Here is a 22925-nt window from a genome sequence, read left to right on the forward strand (position 1 = left end):
AATGGGATGCAAATCTGACCTAGCCAATCAACTGACACTGAATTTAACAGGGCTTGCGAGAGGTCTCAGGGCAGCTTTGTAATCATTCATTTTGGATCAGAAATAGAGTAACCAAAGAGCTGAGATTACCTAAGACAGAGGTGATTGACATCCATGGCCCTGACAGTTATTAATAGCTCCCCATTTCACTCTCAAAAATGTCCTAGTTTGGACAATAAATTAAAGGCCATTCTAACAAAAACATACAATTTCTACATTAATAAATTCATATAAAATATTGCTTCAATACTTCAGTAAATATGTAATAATCAATATATACCTCCTCAAATAGCAATGCTTACTTAGGATTAAAATATGTTCTGAATGATTGAACATTCTGGTTAACCAAAGCTTTATAACTTTTCATTATTTCTGACAGCATTGTTTCTAAAATGTTTTACATGCTCTCTGATCAATCAATACCATGTAAACTATAACTTTCTTAATGACTCAATATCATTAGTATGGCTATCACTTAACAGTGCTACACTGTCATACAGCGAACCCCTCAGGGTGGTAAGGGCTACTGCTATAAAGAGGCCTGGGTCTGCTTTTAGTAGGAAATGGCCCCAAACTGCAATGCTTTCGTATCCTCCCATAATCTCTTTAGAGGATTCTTTTCTTCCCTGCCCACTGGCACTGTCACCGGGGCCCATCCTCAGCAGCATATGCTTTTTCTCATCAATTTGCTACGTGTGTGCATACACAGCAAAGGTTGGAATCAAATGAAACCAATGTTAGAAAACCTAATAATCAAGTTTGTCATGACTGAATCCAAATTAAGTGTAAACCAGATACTGCCTGAGGGGCTGAGGAAAGCTTTATAAGTACAAAAACTTACGTGCATGAACTATGTGACTTCTATTTGCTCATGAGAGAGTAAGATTTTTTTTTTTAATTAACCTGTTATTTGTTTTTATGTACTTTGGTTAGGCTTATACTTCTTGAGATCACTGGCTAAATACCTTTCAGAAAAGCAAGGCATCTCCATACGAACTCAGAATATCATTTACTACACCAGTGAAACATACTTCCTAAAACGCAAGTCATTCTAGCCCACTTAGCAAATTGCAGAATTCACACAATCTGCCAACGCTCTGCTCTGGCAGTTAGACTTTGAAACTAATAGATATCCTGAATTTTCTTATATCATACAAGCATTCTTTTCTTAATTTACATTTGTTGGCAAATCTTTTCAATTCCAGTTTTCTTTACTATTCTATGTTCAGAAATATTTTTCACCTAGTACTTTCCAAATTGCATTTCAATAATAATTCAAGCAGACTCCAATTTTATCAAAATACTCCTGAGTGTATTTTTACTATAATGTTAAGTTTTATTCAGTTAAAGGCAATTATGTTAATTTTCAATGTATCTAACAATTGAGAGATATATTTTTGGATTAAAAACCATCAATATGCCAAAAACTATTTTAGTTGCTTGGGCTTCCTTGTTTTTGAGATTTTCTTGCAAGAGGCGTGTCCATACACTGTAATCTCACTGCATGGCTTCTTTTTCATAAGAAATCTCACAGAAGCAGAACTAGCACACACTTCACGGGTTCCCCCAGCCTTAGAGCACACATGGAGCGGGCAGCGCAAAGTGCCCCGCAGCTCTTTTTTATAGCTTCTCAGCACAGTAAAAAACTCCATCTCATGGCTTCAAAAACAGCAAAAATTTTTTAAACCCCAATTATTCATGTAAATCAGCAATTACTCCAAATCTTTTAAATCAAACTAAGAACACACAAAAGTGAGGTTTGATTCTTAATCATACCTAATTCAGAGGTGGCAATTTCAGGAATAGTGATCCTAACCATGGAGCCATTACTCAGTTCCTAGGGAAAAGAATGGAAACAAATAAGAGCTAGTAAATGGAATCTGTGCATTCTAAGTCTCTGAATGTCTTAAAAATAGCTGATGCTTCACAAGACTGTCAAACAAAAATGCAATAAAATAAATGAAAAACAAGCAATATTTTTCAAACAGAATTGAATACTTCGAACTTTTAGAAACAATAAATGTACTTATTTGTAAAACATTTACAAAAATTCTTGTCTTTAACAAAGTGTCTAATTTTCATATAGACACTTGAGTCACCATCACCAAAAGTAAGAGGCTCACTTTTAATAGAAAGACAAAAACCATGCCCAGATAAAATTCAACTGATTGAACAGATTTGTTTTCAATAAATTTTTTAAGAATATATGAACTTCAGAAAAGTTGGCCAGAACTACTTTAAAGTAAAATAGGGCAAAAAAATGACGCATTACAAGAGATTTTAAAAATCACAAGAAACATTTGTTTCCATTTATCACAAAATTCTGCATTCTGACAAACTTTAAATAACAGCCACAATTCTTGGAAAGTTGCCTAACCTTTTAAAAATAAATATGCATACTTACTAGCGTTACCCTGTTATGGACAGGGTCTCTTATAGAATGAATGTAAGTTCCAAGCTGTTGGAAAGTACAATCCTCATTATAGAGAGAATCATGAAGCTTTGAAGAATCCCTTAGTTCTGGAACTGGGGACAATAGAACAGCCTGTAAAAAGTCATAAATACAACACATGTGAAGCATGTTTTGAGAAATTAAGGTTAAAGAAACTATATATCTTTTTTGCATATGGTCTAGCAATTGTACATAATGATTTAAAACCATTCTGCTCTAATCATGACTAAGTACCTTGCAGCAGACCAAGGTCCTCACCAAAGCAACTAGAAAAAGTCGATAAAAATAGCACATCTGATGCACAGCACTACAAAGCTGTGGAGACTACCTGGACTTGAGGGGCCAAGATCAGGAGAGAAAGAAAGGAATCGGAAGGAGGTGGCCCCAGAGTCTTACAGCACTTGGGATCTAATTGGTCTGTCTGCAATCCCAAGATAAACCTATCTAAAACACAAATCCTAACATTCTTAACTCCATGCTCAAAAACCTATAATGCCCTGGAGACTGCATTCGGAATAAAAACCTTTTCATCCTTTCTTTTTCAAGAGCATGTTAGGAAGACAGTGTAAATCCTAGCTCTACCATTTATTAGCTGTATGTCGTTAGACCAGTAACCTCCTTGTACCTCTCTATGTGCCCATTTGTGAAACAAGGATTAATATTTTCCTAATAAAGCTGTTTTAAGGGATTAAATGAGTTAATACATATATAACACTCAGAACAGTGCCTAGTACACAGATAACACTAGAAAACAGGTTATTATTATCCCACCCCCTGCCCTGCCTCACCCAAGAGACTACGTGTACTTTTATAAGCGTTCATTCATTCCACAGACTTCTTGAGTCTTCACTTGTATGCTGGGAGATGGAGATACAACTATGTGTTAAAATGTTCTGCACTGTCCTGCCTCCACGCCCACACCCATGCAATTCCGCATACCCCAAAGCCCCCTTCCATCTACAGACATCCTACTTACCCTCCAGGTCCAAACCAAGGTAGACACGTCTCTAGAAGAGGAGCCTTTGATTCCACCACATCATCCCATCAGAATGTATCTTCCTATCAGTGAATCTCCTATGGTACTTTCTGTTCCTCTTAAGTCTTAATAGTCTACCTATCTTAAATTATAATCTCTTAAAACAGACAGTACATCTGTTCCACCCAAGTAAGATCCCAAGATGAAAAAGAATGCATCACTTTCCTCACTGCAGCACCTTCAAAAAATACCTTACACATCAGAAGGGAAGTCAATGTATGTTTACTGAATCATTTGTGCTTGAAAATATACACATTCTACAAGCATTAGCCAAACTTCCAATTCTGTCATCATTAAAACAGAAAAAAGTTAACCATGGAAAGAACTAATATTTGACCAAACTTCTTTAAAACACTATTAATTTTTGACAACACCCACTCTCTGTCTTACCTCATCCAGGGATCCAAGCAGCTTACTCAGAGGGTTAGGAGTACTAACGCTGTCAAGTGGGGTGCTGGGCCGAGGCATCGTGTTCGACATTGTCAGGGAGGGAGCTGGCAGCCCAGGAATAAAAACCTTTCCCACCTTTAAGCAGTAAAAAAATGTGGAAAAAAATTAGCTTTAATTTTTTTTTGTTGTTGTTGTTGTTTTGGCCACACCACACAGCTTATAGGATCTTAGTTCCCCAACCAGGGATTGAACCCTGCAGTGGAGGCTCAGAGTCCTAACTACTGGACCACCAGGGAATTTCCTACTGTATCATGTTCTTAAATGAAACATTAGGCACATAAGCATATATTTCTTTAAATATTTCAAAGTCTATGATCACCAAACACAACTAAAAAAGAGAATTAAAATTTTAATAATGTATCAAATTCTACCAACCAACTATGAGTATCTTGGCATAAATTCTTAATCTGATTCCTTCTTTTCATAACTAAGGACTTCTCTGGGGGCAGGAAACAGGGGGAATGTTAATATAGTCAAGACACTATACAAAATTCAAGTATACTACGCATTTTTCTACCTCATTGGTGGTAAAGGCAGCAGAGACACTAAGCTTTCAGAGACTATAAGCATCAGTCTTGTTAAGTATTTTCCTGGCAGAGAGAAAGACACCAATTACTTCTTGGGAGCCAAAAAATTTAGGCTGAAGCGATACTCAAGAAATTAAATCCAACCTAATTCAAACCGTGCTCTCTAGCTCACAATCTGTCTTCTGTCATAAACTTTCAAATACTTCTTCCTCAAAAAAAATTTACATTAACTCTTCATTGACCTTAAAAGAATGAGCCAGCAACCCATGCTACCCACTCCTTCCTTTTAGCTACCCACTCCTTCCTTTTAGCTACCCACAGGGTTCTCAAGAAAAACACAACAGAAATTCACACCCACACAGGCTGAAAACTCTTGATAAGACTAAAAGGAGATACTCAGAACTAAAGTGGAATTTTGACAATATATATATTTATGTCAATATACTACCCGAAAGCTAACAGAATTACAGAAGTTGCCCAAATAAAATCCTTAGGATTAAAAAACAAAAATGACAGGAGAACTAGTATATATAAAGTTTTTTAAAAGCCATCAGAGACCACCCCCCCTCCAGTTCATAAAAATATGCAATAAGCACATTCCCTGCTATTCCTCCCACGAATTACCACCACAACAAAATCTGCACGAAATGTATGATGCAACTAGCAGAAGACTCTAAAAGGTGAGGAAAGAAGACTGACTGGCTAGGGGCCTGAGAACCAGGAATGAACTATGAATTCCCTAGCTTTTGTTTTTGTTTCTCCAACTCCCTACGTAACCAGGCCTTGGGCTCTCGAGAGGCCTACAACTCAGAAATGTCCACAAGCACCCACCAAAAGAGAGCCCATGAAAACCTTGCTCTTTTGGCCAAAACTTGGTCAGGAAGAGAGACTAAGCAGGGCAGAAACACTTTCGCCCCACCTGCCCCACTTCAGGCAAACACACGGAAGAAGCCACAGCCCTCAGTGCCCGCCCCATCAGGAGCTGTGCTTGGAGACTACGGGCAGGGTCCTGTCATCCCACCTGCAAGGACTAGGTGGCGCCCTGCCCCAGCACAGAGGCGAGGCCTATCTTACAGCCCAGCCATGCAGTAACAAGGTGGCATCGCCTCCCCTCATCAGGCACTGCAGCTGCAGGCACTGCAGACAAAGCCCTGCTCTCGTTGCCACGAGGCAGCCCCTCTCCACTGCCCCACCGTGTGCAGCAACTGTCAAGGGGGAAGAGCTTGGCTTTCATCCTCCCTCTATAATAAAAAGCAGCCTACCTCTCCCCTCCCTCTTCCAGAGACTGTGGGTGGAACACTCTATTCCATCCCTACCCTGCAATAACAAAGCAGCAACCCCTCACTGTCCCAACTAGGGAGTGAGGGGAGGAATGGAGAGGGAGGAAATAGAGAAAAGGACTTTCTAAATACGTGTATGAAATCCTGGTGTGTTTTTTAGGATTAAAAAACAAAAATGACAGAAGAACTAGTATATATAAAGTTTTTGTGAAACTGACCAACAATGAGTGACCCATGTATGAAACTGACCAACAATGACACAGTAAAAGATCTGAGAACTAAACACTGATGTATAACACCATTCGGTTCTCAAACTGGCCTCTAGGTAACGTGGAAATTGAGGCAGACCACAGTCTCATTACAGGAGCAGACAGGAAAAAAGACCCAATCAGTAAAGGAATAGCTAGAAAACTTTTAGACAATGACCAAACTACTCCAGACAAACACGATAGGAAAATACTGCACCCCACCCCTCGGCCCTGTGAGCAAAGGCCAGGAGGGAGCCTGGACTTCCATTATCACCTGGCTGTAATGAGGCACCCATCTGGGAAAAAGAAAAACAAAAAGCTAACAGTACTTTGGGTTAGCAAGAATGTAAAGAAACTTCGAGAGCTCTCATACACTGTTGGAGGCAAGGAGCACAACCTTGCAACCTTGATGCAACCTACACTTTGGAAAACAATGTGGCACCATGCGGCTAAGTTGAATATGCATATATTCTAAAGGCTAGGAGATATATATTTTTTAAAAACTTTTTAAGCATTGTTTATTAGAGGAAACAGCAAAACAACCCTAGTGGCTGGTAAAGTTCTGGTATAATCATACAACAGAAAACTAGGTAACAGTGCATGAGTCAACAACAGCTACACGTTAACACAAATAAATCTAAAAATAATATAATGTTGACAAAATAAGTCAGAGAAGAGTATGCGGTATGTTTTCTTTATATGAAAATCCAAAAACAAGGAAAACTAAACAATTTACTCGTCAGTGATACATACATAACTGCAAAAACTAGTAATAAAAACAAGGGACTGATTTATTCCAAGTAAGGATCTCTGGCGGATGAGGATACAATGAGGAAAGAAAATCCAAGAGACTGTAAATATATGGCAACATCCTATTTCTTAACCTGGGTAGTGGTTATATGAATGTTTGCTTCATTATCCTTCAAACTGTATTTAAATTTCATAATTTAAATCTGTAAAATTTACATTATTCCGTATGTAAAGTTCACAACTGTTTAAAAAGACACAGACAACATATATATTATACATTTAATACAATGAAACTTTACTAAAACTTTGAGACTTAAGAAAGCTACCCATACATCAATTTCAAAACTATATTCTTTATAAAACTTCAATTAACTTTTTTCTTTTTTTTAAAATTATCTATATTCATTAAAGTTTCCCCAACTGCCCTGTTTTCATACTGCCAACCCATCTAATGACAGTGAGTCCTAGACCTCCAAATACGGCCCAACCTCAATTGAAGACTTCATTGTCAACTCTTACAAGAATCTTCTGCCAAATTCTATAGACAGGAGGTAAGAAATTTTAAATATCAAACTAAACTAACATTAAAAAATAATTACTAAGGAAGTAGTCCTACTAAAAGCATGAAATGCTATTTATTACTTACCCGAACCACTCCTGTGTACAGCACCAGGTTTCCACTGCCTTCCAGGACCAGCATAGTGTCTATCTTCTAAAAAAAAAAAAAGGCAAAAATTTTATTTTCCAATCTGTACAAATTATAAAGCACAACGACTTTCAACTTCTCAAGAAATGTGCCTGCATTTACCTCCACTGGAGCTGCATCCTTTGCCTGTATGTTGGTGACGGAGCCAAAGATGAGCTGGGTTTTATCATTACTCTCTTGAAACTTTACACATCTAAATATTCAAATTAAAAGAGAAATACACTATTGATATATGCAACAGCCTCTACTGATCTCAAGGGTATTATACTAACTGTAAAAAGCCAATTTCAAAAAGTTACTTACTGTATGATTCCATTTATAAAACATTTTCAAATGACAAAGTTATAGAGATGGAGAACAGATTAGTGGCTGCCAGGGATTGGGGACTGTGGTAGATGGGTGTGGTATATGTGACTCTCAAGTGGGTAGCATGAGGAAGATCTGTGAGGTGATAAAGAAGTTCTGAATCTTGATTGGGGTGTTTGCACAAATCTGCACGTGATAAAATTTCATGGAATCAGATACACACACAAATGAGTACATGTAAAACTGAAGAAGTTTGAATGAGGCCCGTTGATTGTACTGATGTCAATTTCCTTGTTTTAACAATGCACTATAGATATGTAAGATGTTACCTCTGGGGGAAAAAGTGCAGGCTCCACAGGACCACTACTACTTTACAACATCCTGTGATCTATAATAATTTCAAAATTAAAGGTCAATAAATTGGTAAATATATAAATACACATTTTACCTAAGAAGATAAATGAATGGCTAATAAGCGCATGAGAAGATGCTCAACATCATAAGTCATTAGGGAAATGCAAATTAAAACCACTTCAGGGGTTTCCCTGGTGGGACAGTGGTTAAGAACCCGCCTGCCAGTGCAGAGGACATGGGTTCGAGCCCTGGTCCAGGAAGATCCCACATGCCCCGAAGCAACTAAGCCCGTGCGCCACAACAGTTGAGTCTGCACTCTAGAGCCCGCGTGCCACAACTATTGAAGCCCAACTGCCTAGAGCCTGTGCCCTGCAACGAGAGAAGCCACCACAATGAGAAGCCCGTGCACCGCAAGAAGAGTAGTCCCCCCACTTGCCACAACTAGAGAAAGCCCACACACAGCAACGAACACCCAATGCAGCCAAAAAATAAATAAATAAATAAAATTTTTAAAACACACTTCAGGGCTTCCCTGGTGGCGCAGTGGTTGAGAATCTGCCTGCTAATGCAGGAGACACGGATTCGAGCCCTGGTCTGGGAGGATCCCACATGCCGTGGAGCAACTGGGCCCGTGAGCCACAACTGCTGAGCCTGCGCGTCTGGAGCCTGTGCTCCGCAACAAGACAGGCCGCAATGGTGAGAGGCCCGCGCACCGCGATGAAGAGTGGCCCCTGTTTGCCACAACTAAGAAAGCCCTCGCACAGAAACAAAGACCCAACACAGCCAAAAGTTAATTAATTAAATTTTTTTTAAAAAGTAACTGTACCATTTAAATAAATAAAAATAAAAACACTTCACACCCACCAGAAAGGCTATAATCAAAGAAAATGACAATATCAAATCTTGTCAAAAGGAACCAAGATGGTGGAGTAGACGGACGTGCTCTCACTCCCTCTTGTGAGAACACCAGAATCACATATAGCAGCTGGACAATCATCGACAGGAAGACACTGGAACTCACCAAAAAAGATACCCCACATCCAAAGACAAAGGAGAAGCCACAATGAGATGGTAGGAGGGGCACAATCACAATAAAATCAAATCCCATAACTGCTGGGTGGGTGACTCACAAACTGGAGAACACTTATACCACAGAAGTCCACCCACTGGAGTGAAGGTTCGCAGCCCCACATCAGGCTTCCCAACCTGGGGGTCTGGCAATGGGAGGAGGAATTCCTAGAGAATCAAACTTTGAAGCCTAGTGGGATTTGACTGCAGGACTTCGACAGGACTGGGGGAAGCAGAGACTCCACTCTTGGAGGGCACACACAAAGTAGTGTGTGCATCGGGAGCCGGGGAAGGAGCAGTGACCCCAGGGGAGACTGAACCAGACCTACCTGCTAGTGTTGGAGGGTCACCTGCAGACGCAGGGGGTGGCTGGGGCTCACTGTGGGGACAAGGACACTGGCGGCAGAAGTTCTGGGAAGTACTCATTGGCGTAAGCCCTCCCAGAGTCTACCATTAGGCCCACCAAAGATCCCAGATAGGCTCCAGTGCTGGGTTGCCTCAGGCCAAACAACCAACAGGGAGGGAACCCAGCCCCACCCATCAGCAGTCAAGCAGATTAAAGTTTTACTGAGCTCTGCCCACCAGAGCAACAGTCAGCTTCACCCACCACCAGTTGCTCCCATCAGGAAACTTACACAAGCCTCTTAGATAGCCTCATCAACCAGAGGGCAGACAGCAGAAGCAAGAAGAACTACAATCCTGCAGCCTGTGGAACAAAAACCACATTCAAAGAAAGACAGACAAGATGAAAAGGCAGAGGGCTATGTACTGGATGAAGGAACAAGATAAAACCCCAGAAAAACAACTAAATGAACTGGAGACAGGCAACCTTCCAGAAAAAGAATTCAGAATAATGATAGTGAAAATGATCCAGGACCTCGGAAAAAGAATGGAGGCAAAGATCGAGAAGATGCAAGAAATGTTTAACAAAGACCTAGAAGAATTAAAGAACAAACAAACAGAGATGAACAATACAATAGCTGAAATAAAACTACACTAGAAGGAATCAATAGCAGAATAACTGAGGCAGAAGAACGGATAAGTGACCTGGAAGACGGAATGGTGGAATTCACGGCTGCAGAACAGACTAAAGAAAAAAGAATGAAAAGAAATGAAGACAGGACTTCCCTGGTGGCGCAGTGGTTGAGAGTCCGCCTGCCGATGCAGGGGACACGGGTTCGTGCCCCGGTCTGGGAAGATCCCACATGCCGCAGAGCAGCTGGGCCCATGAGCCTGCGTGTCCAGAGCCTGTGCTGCGCAACGGGAGAGGCCACAACAGTGAGAGGCCCGCCTACCACCAAAAAAAAAAAACAGAAATGAAGACAGCCTAAGAGACCTCTGGAACAACATTATACGCAACAACATTTGCATTATAGGGGTCCCAGAAGAAGAAGAGAGTGAGAAAGGACAAGAGAAAATATTTGAAGAGATTATAGTCGAAAACTTCCCTAACATGGGGAAGGAAGTAGCCACCCAAGTCCAGGAAGGACAGCGAGTCCCATAGAGGATAAACCCAAGGAGAAACACACCGACACACACAGTAATCAAATTGGCAAAAATTAAAGATAAAGAAAAATTACTGAAAGCGGCACGGGAAAAACAACAAATAACATACAAGGGAACTCCCATAAGGTTAACAGCTGATTTCTCAGCACAAACTCTACAAGCCGGAAGGGAGTGGCATGGTATATTGAAAGGGAAGAAAGGGAAGAACCTACAACCAAGACTACTCTACCCAGCAAGGATCTCATTCAGATTCGATGGAGAAATCAAAAGCTTTACAGACAAGCAAAAGCTAAGAGAATTCAGCACCACCAAACCAGCTCTACAACAAATGCTAAAGGAACTTCTCTAAGGGGGAAACACAGAGAAGAAAAGGACCTACAAAAACAAACCCAAAACAATTAAGAAAATGGTCATAGGAACATATATATCGATAATTACCTTAAACATGAATGGATTAAATGCTCCAACCAAAAGATACAGGCTTGCTAAATGGATACAAAAACAAGACCCACATATATGCTGTATACAAGAGACGCACTTCAGACGTAGGGACACATACAGACTGAAAGTGAGGGGATGGAAAAAGATACTCCATGCAAATGGAAATCAAAAGAAAGCTGGAGTAGCAATACTCATATCAGATAAAACAGACTATAAAATAAAGAATGTTACAAGAGACAAGGAAGGACACTACATAATGATCAAGGGATCAATCCAAGAAGAAGATATAACAATTATAAATATATATGCACCCAACACAGGAGCACCTCAATACATAAGGCATCTGCTAACAGCTATAAAAGAGGAAACCGACAGTAACACAATAATAGTGGGGGACTTTAACACATCACTTACACCAATGGACAAATCATCCAAAATGAAAATAAATAAGTAAACAGAAGCTTTAAATGACACAACAGACCAGATAGATTTAATTGATATTTATAGGACATTCCATCCCAAAACAGCAGATTACACTTTCTTCTCAAGTGCGCACGGAACATTCTCCAGGATACATTACATCTTGGGTCACAAATCAAGCCTCAGTAAATTTAAGAAAACTGAAATCATATCAAGCATCTTTTCTGACAACGATATGAGATTAGAAATCAATTACAGGGAAAAAAACGTAAAAAACACAAACACATGGAGGATAAACAATACGTTACTAAATAACCAAGAGATCACTGAAGAAATCAAAGAGGAAATCAAAAAATAACTAGAGACAAATGACAATGAAAACACGACGATCCAAAACCTATGTGATGCAGCAAAAGCAGTTCTAAGAAGGAAGTTTATAGCTATACAAACCTCAAGAAACAAGAGAAATCTCAAATAAACAAACTCACCTTACGCCTAAAGGAACTAGAGAAAGAAGAACAAACAAAACCCAAAGTTAGCAGAAGGAAAGAAATCATAAAGGTCAGAGCAGAAATAAATGAAATAGAAACAAAGAAAACAATAGCAAAGATCAATAAAACTAAAAGCTGGTTCTTTGAGAAGATAAACAAAATTGATAAACCATTAGCCAGACTCATCAAGAAAAAGAGGGGGAAGACTCAAATCAATAAAATTAGAAATGGGGCTTCCCTGGTGGCGCAGTGGTTGAGAGTCCGCCTGCCGTTGCAGGGGACACGGGTTCGTGCCCCAGTCCGGGAAGATCCCACATGCCGCGGAGCGGCTGGGCCCGTGAGCCATGGCCGCTGAGCCTGCGCGTCTGGAGCCTGTGCTCTGCAATGGGAGAGGCCACAACAGTGAGAGGCCCGCATACCACAAAAAAAATAATAATAATAAAATAAAATAAAATAAAATAGAATTAGAAATGAAAAAGGAGAAGTTACAACAGACACTGCAAAAACACAAAGCATCCTAAGAGACTACTACAAGCAACTCTATGCCAATAAAATGGACAACCTGGAAGAAATGAACAAATCCTTAGAAAGATATAAGCTTCCAAGACTGAAACAGGAAGAAACGGAACATATGAAAAGACCAATCACAAGTAATGAAATTAAAACTGTGATTAAAAATCTTCCAACAAACAAAAGCCCAGGACCAGATGGCTTCACAGGTGATTCTATCAAACACTTAGAGAAGAGCTAACATGATCCTTCTCAAACTCTTCTAAAAAATTGCAGAGGAAGGAACACTCCCAAACTCATTCTATGAGGCCAGCATCACACTGATACCAAAACCAGACAAAGATACTACAAAAAAAGAAAATTACAGACCAATATCACTGATGAATATAGATGCAAAAATCCTCAACAAAATACTAGCAAACAGAATCCAACAACACATTAAAAGGATCATACATCATGATCAAGTGGGATTTATCCCAGGGATGCAAGGATTCTTCAATATATGCAAATCAATCAATGTGATACACCATATTAACAAATTGAAGCATAAAAACCATATGATCATCTCAATAGATGCAGAAAAAGCTTTTGACAAAATTCAACACCCATTTATGATAAAAACTCTCCAGAAAGTGGGCATAGAGGGGACCTACCTCAACATAATAAAGGCCATATATGACAAACCCACAGCAAACATCATTCTCAATGCTGAAAAACTGAAAACATTTCCTCTAAGATCAAGAACAAGACAATGTTGCCCACTCTCACCACTATTATTCAACATAGTTTTGGAAGTTTTAGCAACAGCAATCAGAGAAGAAAAAGAAATAAAAGGAATCCAAATCGGGAAAGAAGTAAAACTGTCACTGTTTGCAGATGACATGATACTCTACATAGAGAATCCTAAAGATGCTACCAGAAAACTGCTAGAGTTAATCAATGAATTTGGTAAAGTAGCAGGATACAAAATTAATGCACAGAAATCTCTTGCATTCCTATACACTGACGATGAAATATCTGAAAGAGAAAGTAAGGAAACCCTCCCATTTACCACTGCAACAAAAACAATAAAATACCTAGGAATAAACCTACCTAGGGAGACAAAAGACCTGTATGCAGAAAACTATAAGACACTGATGAAAGAAATTAAAGATGATACCAACAGATGGAGAAATATACCATGTTCTTGGATTGGAAGGATCAATATTGTGAAAATGATTATACTACCCAAAGCAATCTACAGGTTCAATGCAATCCCTATCATATTACCAATAGCATTTTTTACAGAATTAGAACAAAAAAATCTTAGAATTTGTATGGAGACACAAAAAACCCTGAATAGCCAAAGCAGTCTTGAGGGAAAAAAACAGAGCAGGAGAAATCAGACTCCCTGACTTCAGACTATACTACAAAGCTACAGTAATCAAGACAATATGGTACTGGCACAAAAAGAGAAACATAGATCAATGGAACAAGATAGAAAGCCCAGAGATAAACCCACAAACCTATATGGTCAACTAATCTATGACGAAGGAGGCAAGGATATACAATGGAGAAAAGACAGTCTCTTCAATAAGTGTTGCTGGGACAACTGGACAGCTACATATAAAAGAATGAAATTAGAACACTCCCTAACACCATACACAAAAATAAACTCAAAATGTATTCGAGACCTAAATGTAAGACCGGACACTATAAAACTCTTAGAGGAAAACATAGGAAGAACACTCTTTGACATAAATCACAGCAAGATCTCTTTTGATCCACCTCCTAGAGAAATAGAAGTAAAAACAAAAATAAACAAATGGGACCTAATGAAACTTCAAAGCTTTTTCACAGCAAAGGAAACCATAAATAAGACGAAAAGACAAGCCTCAGAATGGGAGAAAATATTTGCAAACGAATCAACAGACAAAGGATTAATCTTCAAAATATATAGACAGCTCATGCAGCTCAATATTAAAGAAACAAACAACCCAATCCAAAAATGGGCAGAAGACCTAAATAGACATTTCTCCAAAGAAGACATACAGATGGCCAAGAGGCACATGAAAAGCTGCTCAACATTACTAATTATTAGAGAAATGCAAATCAAAACTACAATGAGGTATCACCTCACACCAGTTAGAATGGGCATCATCAGAAAATCTACAAACAACAAATGCTGGAGAGGGTGTGGAGAAAAGGGAACCCTCTTGCACTGTTCGTGGGAATGTAAATTGATACAGCCATTATGGAGAACAGTACGGAGGTTCCTTAAAAAACTAAAAATAGAATTACCATATGATCCAGCAATCCCACTACTGGGCATATACCCAGAGAAAATCATAATTCAAAAAGACACATGCACCCCAATATTCACTGCAGCACTATTTACAGTAGCCAGGTCATGGAAGCGACCTAAATGCCCATCAACAGACGAATGAATAAAGAAGTTGTGGTACATATATACAATGGAATATTACTCAGCCATAAAAAGGAACGAAATTGGGTCATTTGTTGAGACGTGGATGGATCTAGAGACTGTCATACAGAGTGAAGTAAGTCAGAAAGAGAAAAACAAATATCGTATATTAACACATGTATGCGGAACCTAGAAAAATGATACAGATGTACCAGTTTGCAGGGCAGAAGTTGAGACACAGATGCAGAGAACAAATGTATGGACACCAAGAGGGAAAGCCGCAGGGGGTTGGGGATGGTCATGTGATGAATTGGGTGATTGGGATTGACATGTATACACTGATGTGTAAAAAATTGATGACTAATAATAACCTGCTGTATAAAAAAATAAATAATATTCAAAAATTTAAAAAAGAAATCTTGTCAAGGATGAAGAAATTGGAACACTCAAACATTACTGGTGGGGGCTTCCCTGGTGGCGCAGTGGTAGAGAGTCCGCCTGCCGATGCAGGGGACACGGGTTCGTGCCCTGGTCCGGGAAGATCCCACATGCCGCGGAGCGGCTGGGTCCGTGAGCCGTGGCTGCTGAGCCTGCGCGTCCGGAGCCTGTGCTCCGCAGCGGGAGAGGCCACAACAGTGAGAGGCCCGCGTACCGCAAAAAAAAAAAAAAAAACATTACTGGTGGGAATGTAAAATGGTACAGCTTATCTGGAAGACAAATTTAGCAAATTCTTTGAAAGTTTACGATGAATTTATCATTTGATCCACTCCTAGTTATCTACCTATCTATCTACATGAAATCATATAGGTCCACACAAAGGCTTTGGCTCCAATGTTCATAGTGCCATAATTCACAATGGTCAAAAACGTGTAAACAAACCAAATGCCCATCAACTAATGACTAGATAGACAAAATGTGGTACATTTATACAATACTACAAGCAAGAGGAATAAAATATTTATACATGTTACACATGGTAGGCCCTAAGAAACATGCTAAGTGGAAGAAGGTGGACACACAAGAAATTATATATTGTATGATTCTATTTACATAAAATATCCAGAAAAGGCAAATCTACAGAGGCAGAAAGCCTATATACTGGTTGCCTGAGGTTGCGAATGGGAACAGAGACTGAATGCAAGTCAAGCACAAGAGATCTTTTTAAAGTGATAGAAATTTTTAAAACTGGATTGCGGTGATGCTGCGTAACTGTAAATTTACTAAAAATCATTAAACTATACACTTAAAACATGTTAATTTTATGGTATGTAAATTATTTTAATAAAGCTACTTAAGCCAAAAAAAAAAGAGAGAGAGAGAGAGAGAAAAAGAAAAAGAGAAAACAGTCCTAAGTTTATTTATACCAAATGAATGAGATACATAAACGCACTTACCGTAACTGGAGCTGGGACTCTACTAAAAAGCACAAGAACTTCTGCCCACATAGGTCAGATGTAATAAAGACTTTTGAGGCCTGTGAATTTTTCTCCCTGTAATAGATATATTAATAAAGAAACTGTTAGCACTCACTCAAAAATCTACCATAGTAATTATTAAAAGTCTTTGAAAATATTCTACAGGAAATACTACTTGGGCCAAGCAATAACCTTGAAGACACAAAAGCACTTCTAAGAATTGAACTTCATGATCTCTAAGATTCCTTTCAGCTCTTTGACTCTGAGTCCACTACACAGCTTTTCTGGGGAAAAATTACAATAAATGTAATCATTACCAACAGACTTTTTAATTCCACATTATGCAAGCTGCCTACTGCTAAAATAATGCAAACTTGAAGAGATCTTAGACCTCTTACAGGGTCTAAGGGGTCAGACATTTTATAACATGACCTCTCCAATCTATCCTCTCTCTCAGATTAGGCTCCACTTCATCCCTTTTTTTTAACCCATACTCAAAAATTCTCTATTCTCAAAAATTTCTTTGTAACTCTGTACAATAAGGATCTGCAATATATCCAACTTAGCAATAAGGTATTTAAAGACAAATGATTTTTAAATACAGGGAATTTTTATTCTATATATAAGGAATTTTTATTTTATAGGAAATTTTTATTTTATATATATAAAAATAGAACATACTTAAACACTGTACTCACATCTTTCCTTTCCTCCAACTGCCTATCCCTGACCTGCAAGCCTAAGAACATGCGCTTGTCTTTCTACTCGGATGTGGAGAGCTTAAGGCCGTACAGCCAGCTGTATTTTCAGTGCTTTCCCTGCTCTGGGTATATAGTCTTTTCGTAGCCTACTCTCTCATATTAAAATGAGTCTTTAAATACAGAGATGGACTAAATATTAGATTATATAAAGGACTTACTGTTAATTTGGCTGGGTGTAAAAACGGTAGCATGGTTAGGTAAGAAAATGTCCTTACTTTTTAGAGAAACACACATAGGTATTTAAGGGCAAAAAATGAAGCCTAATTTTCTCTAACATAGTTCAGGAAAAACAAAACTCTCCCTTGACCCTGAGATTCTCTCAGCTAGTTTTGTATCCTCATTCCCATTCAAAGGCAAACTCCCTGGACAGTCTGTATACCTATGTTCACCTCCTCAGTCCCCATTTACTTTTTCCACCCCATTCCACTCCACCCTAGACCCCTACCCCCAGGTGCTCTGGCCAAGGTCACCAGTGACCTTGCCATCCAGGTACTGCCTCTCTGACCTCACCTAACAGTGCCACACTTCACCAGCACCTGGCAACATTGGCATCTTCTTCTCAAAAGCCACTTTTCTTGTGTTCTATGACATGTCCTGCTGCTTCCCCCACCTGACCTCTCTTGCTCTGTCTCTCTGCAGCAGCTTTATCTCTTTTCACTCCTCCCAAATCTTAAGTTTCCAAGACTTTAGTCACTAGCCCTCTCTGATTCTACACAGCCTGGTTTTAACTATTCGGAGGCCACAGACTCTGAGAATCTAATGAATGTTAAACCCTCTGCTAAAGAAAAGGCCTATACACCACACATCCCCATGATTACTATCTTTGATTCCAGAGGGTTACCAGAACCCCTGCAACTGCAAGCTCATCCACAGGCCCTCCTCGAACCCAACCTCTACACACTCCATAAACTCCAATCCACCTGTCTTGCCTCAATCACCACTGATAAGTGACTGCTCTGACCCCTGAGTTTATGACCCACATATAAAGCACCTTCTTACAGCTCTCATCAAACAGAACAGCCCAAAAGGCCATCTGTCTCCACCTCCTCTTTCGCAGCCCTTTCCCCTCCTCCTGCACAAACAAATGGAGAGTATTTTTAATTCCCTGAACAAACCACACATTCACACTTCTGCACTTTTCTTCTGATCCCCTCTAACTACTGTGTACTGCCTCGCTTACCCACCCAGGAAATACCTAGTCATCTTTCCAAAGCCCTACCAGCAGATGAGCAGTGCCACCATCCTCCAGCTGTCTCTTTCTGAGGACAGGGACAGCAACTTATTTGCTGATAAACCACAGCCACTAGTACACACACTGGCATTGACTGAATGACTGATTAAAGAGAACATAGAAGGAGGAAGGTCACATGGAACTCAGGTCTGAGTTGTGTTTCCCAGAAAAACAGCTGATACTCAACTAACATAAAGACAAAACTTAAGAAAAATGTTATAAATTCCCAAGTTTCCTAATCTACAGAAATTAGTTGTCTCTCCCTAAAACATCAAACACCTCAAATCTGAGAGATTACTAAGGAAGAAATAGCAAATGACAAAAGAATATTTTTATGATCACCTTAATATCACTAACATCCTCTACTGAAACTGAGGTAGCCTTTAATATATATCTCTATGTATTTTAGAAATATTAATAACTGCTTATACTCAAAGGAAGCTTTACACAAAATGCCAAGTATTTTCTAAAACTTTTAGTATCATTTTTCTTTGAATATAAAAATATATACTCCAAACCTTATATTAGTAATAGTTTCTGTCCATAAATGGTCCATACAAAGTTCAGGAACAATTGGCTCTGTTTCTGGTGCAAGAAAGGAGCCGTTAGAATTACTATTTGGAGAATGAGAAATACTGTGTCTCTTTGGAGATTGATTATGGCTTGAAAGGTTGAACCTTTGCACCCCTGAAAAAGAGTGCACTCCTAAGGCTGGAGAATGAGCACGACTGCAAAATAAAGAGAAAAGAGTGCACCACAATTAATAACACAGGCTGATATAACACACTTTCTAATAAAGCTTTCCAAATTCTATGTATGGAGAATATTCATAACATAAACCCAGTCAGAAATACAATTTTCTTAAAAAGGAGTAGCTACTTAAACGGTTTGTCAGCATGCTTTATTATATTCTAAGGATTTAGAATTCCTGTTAGAATTCTTTTTCTTTAACTGAAAATCAGTTCATTTTCTGCCTCAGAAAATCAATTATTTATACCAATATTATTCAAAAAAGTTTAAACTATGTTCCTATACATTCAAACATATACACACCAACAAAACTATGTCCCTATTGTACCAGACAGATATTAACAAAAACAAAAGAAAAGCTAATGCAAATTAAGACAAAAGAAAACAGTACCAAAAAATTTCTGTAATTAATATTCACCAAACTGCTGCCACTTAGTGTTAAAAATGAGGCACTCTTACAACAAGCACTGGCAGTCTCTAAATATGACTCAGTGAAAAAGTAACACAGTAGGCCTGGAAGTCTTAGTAAAAATAGCACAACTGGAATAATGCTGTTTTCTCTAAAAGATACTCAGGATCTGTCAACAGAAATTTTAAATCCTTCAAATCACAAGAGAAAGTTTTAAAAGAAGGTATCTTTTTCTTGGGATGTCTTGTTTAAAGCAAGGAAATGCTTCCACACTTAATTCCCACCTGAGAGCTGCCATGTTGGAAATGGAAGGTGAGCGGGAGTGTAGGCTGGGCGAGGAGGCTGAGCGACTCTGGCTGTGGATGGAGGAGTAGTTCTGGAAGGGGGAAGCCACGGGGGAGTCTCCCCTGGAGAGGCTTCTGAGGTGTGCTGTGAGCGAGCTGCTGGTGGCCACATTCTGTGGGGTGCCCCCCTGTTCAGAGAACTTTAAAACAACATTCTCTTCCTTAAGTCAAAATGAAAAGGGGGAGGGGGCAGAAAATAATTAGATTAAAAGGGCAATTTCCTTGTGAGAATGCAGGGTAGTTGCCAGTTATTAAAGATATAATATCTTTTTACCTAAGGCACTCAACCTATTTCACAAGTGATTCTTCTAAAAACCTGCAAAGTTTTTAGTATTAACTATCCTTTTCTATTAAGAAGTGATCTGCCTTCACCCTTACCTCTGTTTTGACTCTCCGGAGAGCCCACACAGAATGCAAACCTTGAACGGTGTCATAGGTCATTACAACGGAGGGATCAGTGTTGAGAAAAACAATTTTCATTGCATGATCTACAACATATTGTACCCGTGATGAACCAAAAAGACCTTAAAGACAGAACAGAAATGATCAGGTATAGAACAATGGACTTTTACAAGACTGTTGTTTATGAAGTGACTTCTTGCAATTCCTAAAGATAAAGAGAAATCAAGGCAATTAAGGCACAAAAATCTATTAATATATTACATAATTAACCCTCAATTTTTAATAAATTTATTTGGGCATCAATTCCTTTAAAATATATTAAAGATGAGAATCTTACGAGTTTTGATTTCACACACATGCAACTAAATGTTGAAGATTTGTGCTGACTAAACCATTAAATTCATCAGCCACAGGTAAAAGGTCCATGACTCCTTTAATAACTGACTTATTCTTAAATTACACTCAACCATTCGACCAAGTTTGACTTCCTTACAGGTTCTTTTCTTCTCTAAGAAATCTGTTCTCTACTATAACTATTCAAACAGTGCTGAACAGTACACTACTGTTTCTGCTTTACTGGATACACATGCAAAATAAGTTTTTTCCTAGTGAGTCCAGCTTTTACATCTACAGTACCATAAACTGGTTTCTACATCCTTATTTGACTGTCTCCTAAATGTTGCCCTCTCAGTTAAAATACTGAAAAATTTAAAAAGAATTATTTTATAAAAGGAGTACTTTATAAAGAAAGAAATAAAAATCATTCATAATTCCACTCAAAATAACCTCTACTAATATATTTTGGGAGCACTCGTCTGAGTTTTTTTTTTCCTATACAGACATATTTTTTATGTTCTTACAAAATTAGGATGATATTGCAGTTAGTTTTGTACCTTACTTAACATTATGAATAAGCAATTCCTGAGGTCATTAAATATTATTCAAAAACATGATCAATAATGGCTGCATACCATTCAATCACACACTCTGACATTTTTTTTAGGTTGTTTGTAGTTGTTAGCAGTATAATATAGAATTATCAATAAACTTTTTCTGTAAAAGGCCAAAGAGTAAATAGTTTAGGCTTTGCAGACATACTGACTCTGTAGCATAATTTTTTTTGTTTTCTACAACCTTTTAAAAGGGTAAAAACCACTCTTGGCTCTTAAGCCTTAGAAAAATAAACTGGATTTAGCCCCCAGGCTGTAGTTTGCCAAGCCCTGATATAGAAGATAAAAAACTCAGTGGTATTTCAGAATATATACTTGGGATAAAGTCCTTAAAGTAAAATTGGTCAAAGAATATAAATATTTTTTTTTAGCCTTCAAGTCCTCATTATTCATAATAGCCTATGTTTGGTCACATTTAAAATTTTAAAACAAGCATCTAGAAATACCTCTAGGAACTATTAAAAGTCTGAGTCCCAGCAAATTATGTTATTATGAGCAGGGAAAATGAAATATTAAAAATTTCCAAAGTAAAGGTCTAAGGCCCTACATTTCTTTTTTCCAAAAAAAGGGAACGATTTTAGTTTATCTAAGTATTGTTCATTTACTTACTAATTACTAAGGAACAAAGTCCAGAGTCATCTACAGGTAAGTTAGAAAATATATCAGTATTTCTGGTTGATGTATAGGCTCTATTTTTACTAAAAGAATAGCTGTTAAAACAATTAATACCAGGGTATTCAATGAATTAATTAATATGAATTATTTTCATAATAAGAGTTATTTTTAAATGCTTAAATTATATTATTTTTATAAAAGAAATCTAATTTTCATAAGCTCCTTTATTTCCTCCCCAGCCCCAAACTCAAAAGAGAGCCTATATAAAAGAATTTATAAAAATACACTTACTTCCAGATTTACAAACAAGAGGTGTGATTTCATCTAGTGGATGCAGCATGCTGAACATAGTGGGTAAAGGTTCTCTAGTAAAGAACAAATAAATAATCACCAACATAAGATGACTCCATTTGTGCACAAATTTTGTACTTTCCTTGCAAAGAAATGTCTTCTGCAGATTACACTAACAACTAGAAACTTACCATCTCAAAAAGCAACCCTCTAAAAACTTTTGACCTACTGTTTTTCACAGTATCTTCTATTTTATTCCTAGAAATCTTTCCTCTTATGCAGGGTAAATTTGCGTGCGCACGCGCGCGCGCGCACACACACACACACACACACACACACGGAACTCAGTGTAGCCCAGGTAGTATCTGAGCAGCAGTCAACACCTTTCAGAACAAACAGAGTAATGGGCATAAGGTAGTCATTTTTTTTTTAAAACCTCTCTTAGTGGCAGTGTCTCTAACAACTAGGAAAGAAATTTAGTCTTCTAGACCTATTGACAAAAGAGAGTATTTAAAAATAAAAAGAAGAAACACTTCAAGTAAATGAAATGGCTGCATTTTCTTAAGGAGTGACTGAAAAAAGAGGAAAAAACAGACCTTCTATCTAAACACAGAGAGAGATTAAAATCTATAAGCAATTTTCTTAAAACTCAGTGTCTACTACTTGCACCACACTGTGACAGGTACTGTATGTTCCTGCCCGTCAACGAGCTCACAGCTGATTAGGGAGACAAAGTAAACACACTATAATTTATTACGCACCTAAGACA

At 38.4% G+C, this 22925-nt stretch overlaps 1 protein-coding gene across 1 annotated transcript in view; it reads right to left on the reverse strand.

Annotated features, from left to right (window-relative positions):
• ANAPC1 (anaphase promoting complex subunit 1) overlaps positions 1-22925 on the reverse strand; it is a 101932-nt gene that overhangs the window by 71258 nt on the left and 7749 nt on the right. The window contains exons 7-16 of the mRNA XM_060169087.1: positions 22157-22230; positions 20277-20422; positions 19839-20059; positions 18914-19123; positions 16383-16478; positions 7591-7681; positions 7429-7494; positions 3918-4052; positions 2444-2584; positions 1816-1876 (exon numbers count right to left, since the gene is read on the reverse strand). Of these exons, the coding sequence (XP_060025070.1) occupies positions 1816-1876; positions 2444-2584; positions 3918-4052; positions 7429-7494; positions 7591-7681; positions 16383-16478; positions 18914-19123; positions 19839-20059; positions 20277-20422; positions 22157-22230 (1241 nt within the window). The remainder of the gene's footprint in view (positions 1-1815; positions 1877-2443; positions 2585-3917; positions 4053-7428; positions 7495-7590; positions 7682-16382; positions 16479-18913; positions 19124-19838; positions 20060-20276; positions 20423-22156; positions 22231-22925) is intronic.

The sequence above is a fragment of the Lagenorhynchus albirostris genome, chromosome 13 (assembly GCF_949774975.1).
Source record: "Lagenorhynchus albirostris chromosome 13, mLagAlb1.1, whole genome shotgun sequence".
Taxonomy (NCBI): Eukaryota; Metazoa; Chordata; class Mammalia; order Artiodactyla; family Delphinidae; genus Lagenorhynchus; species Lagenorhynchus albirostris.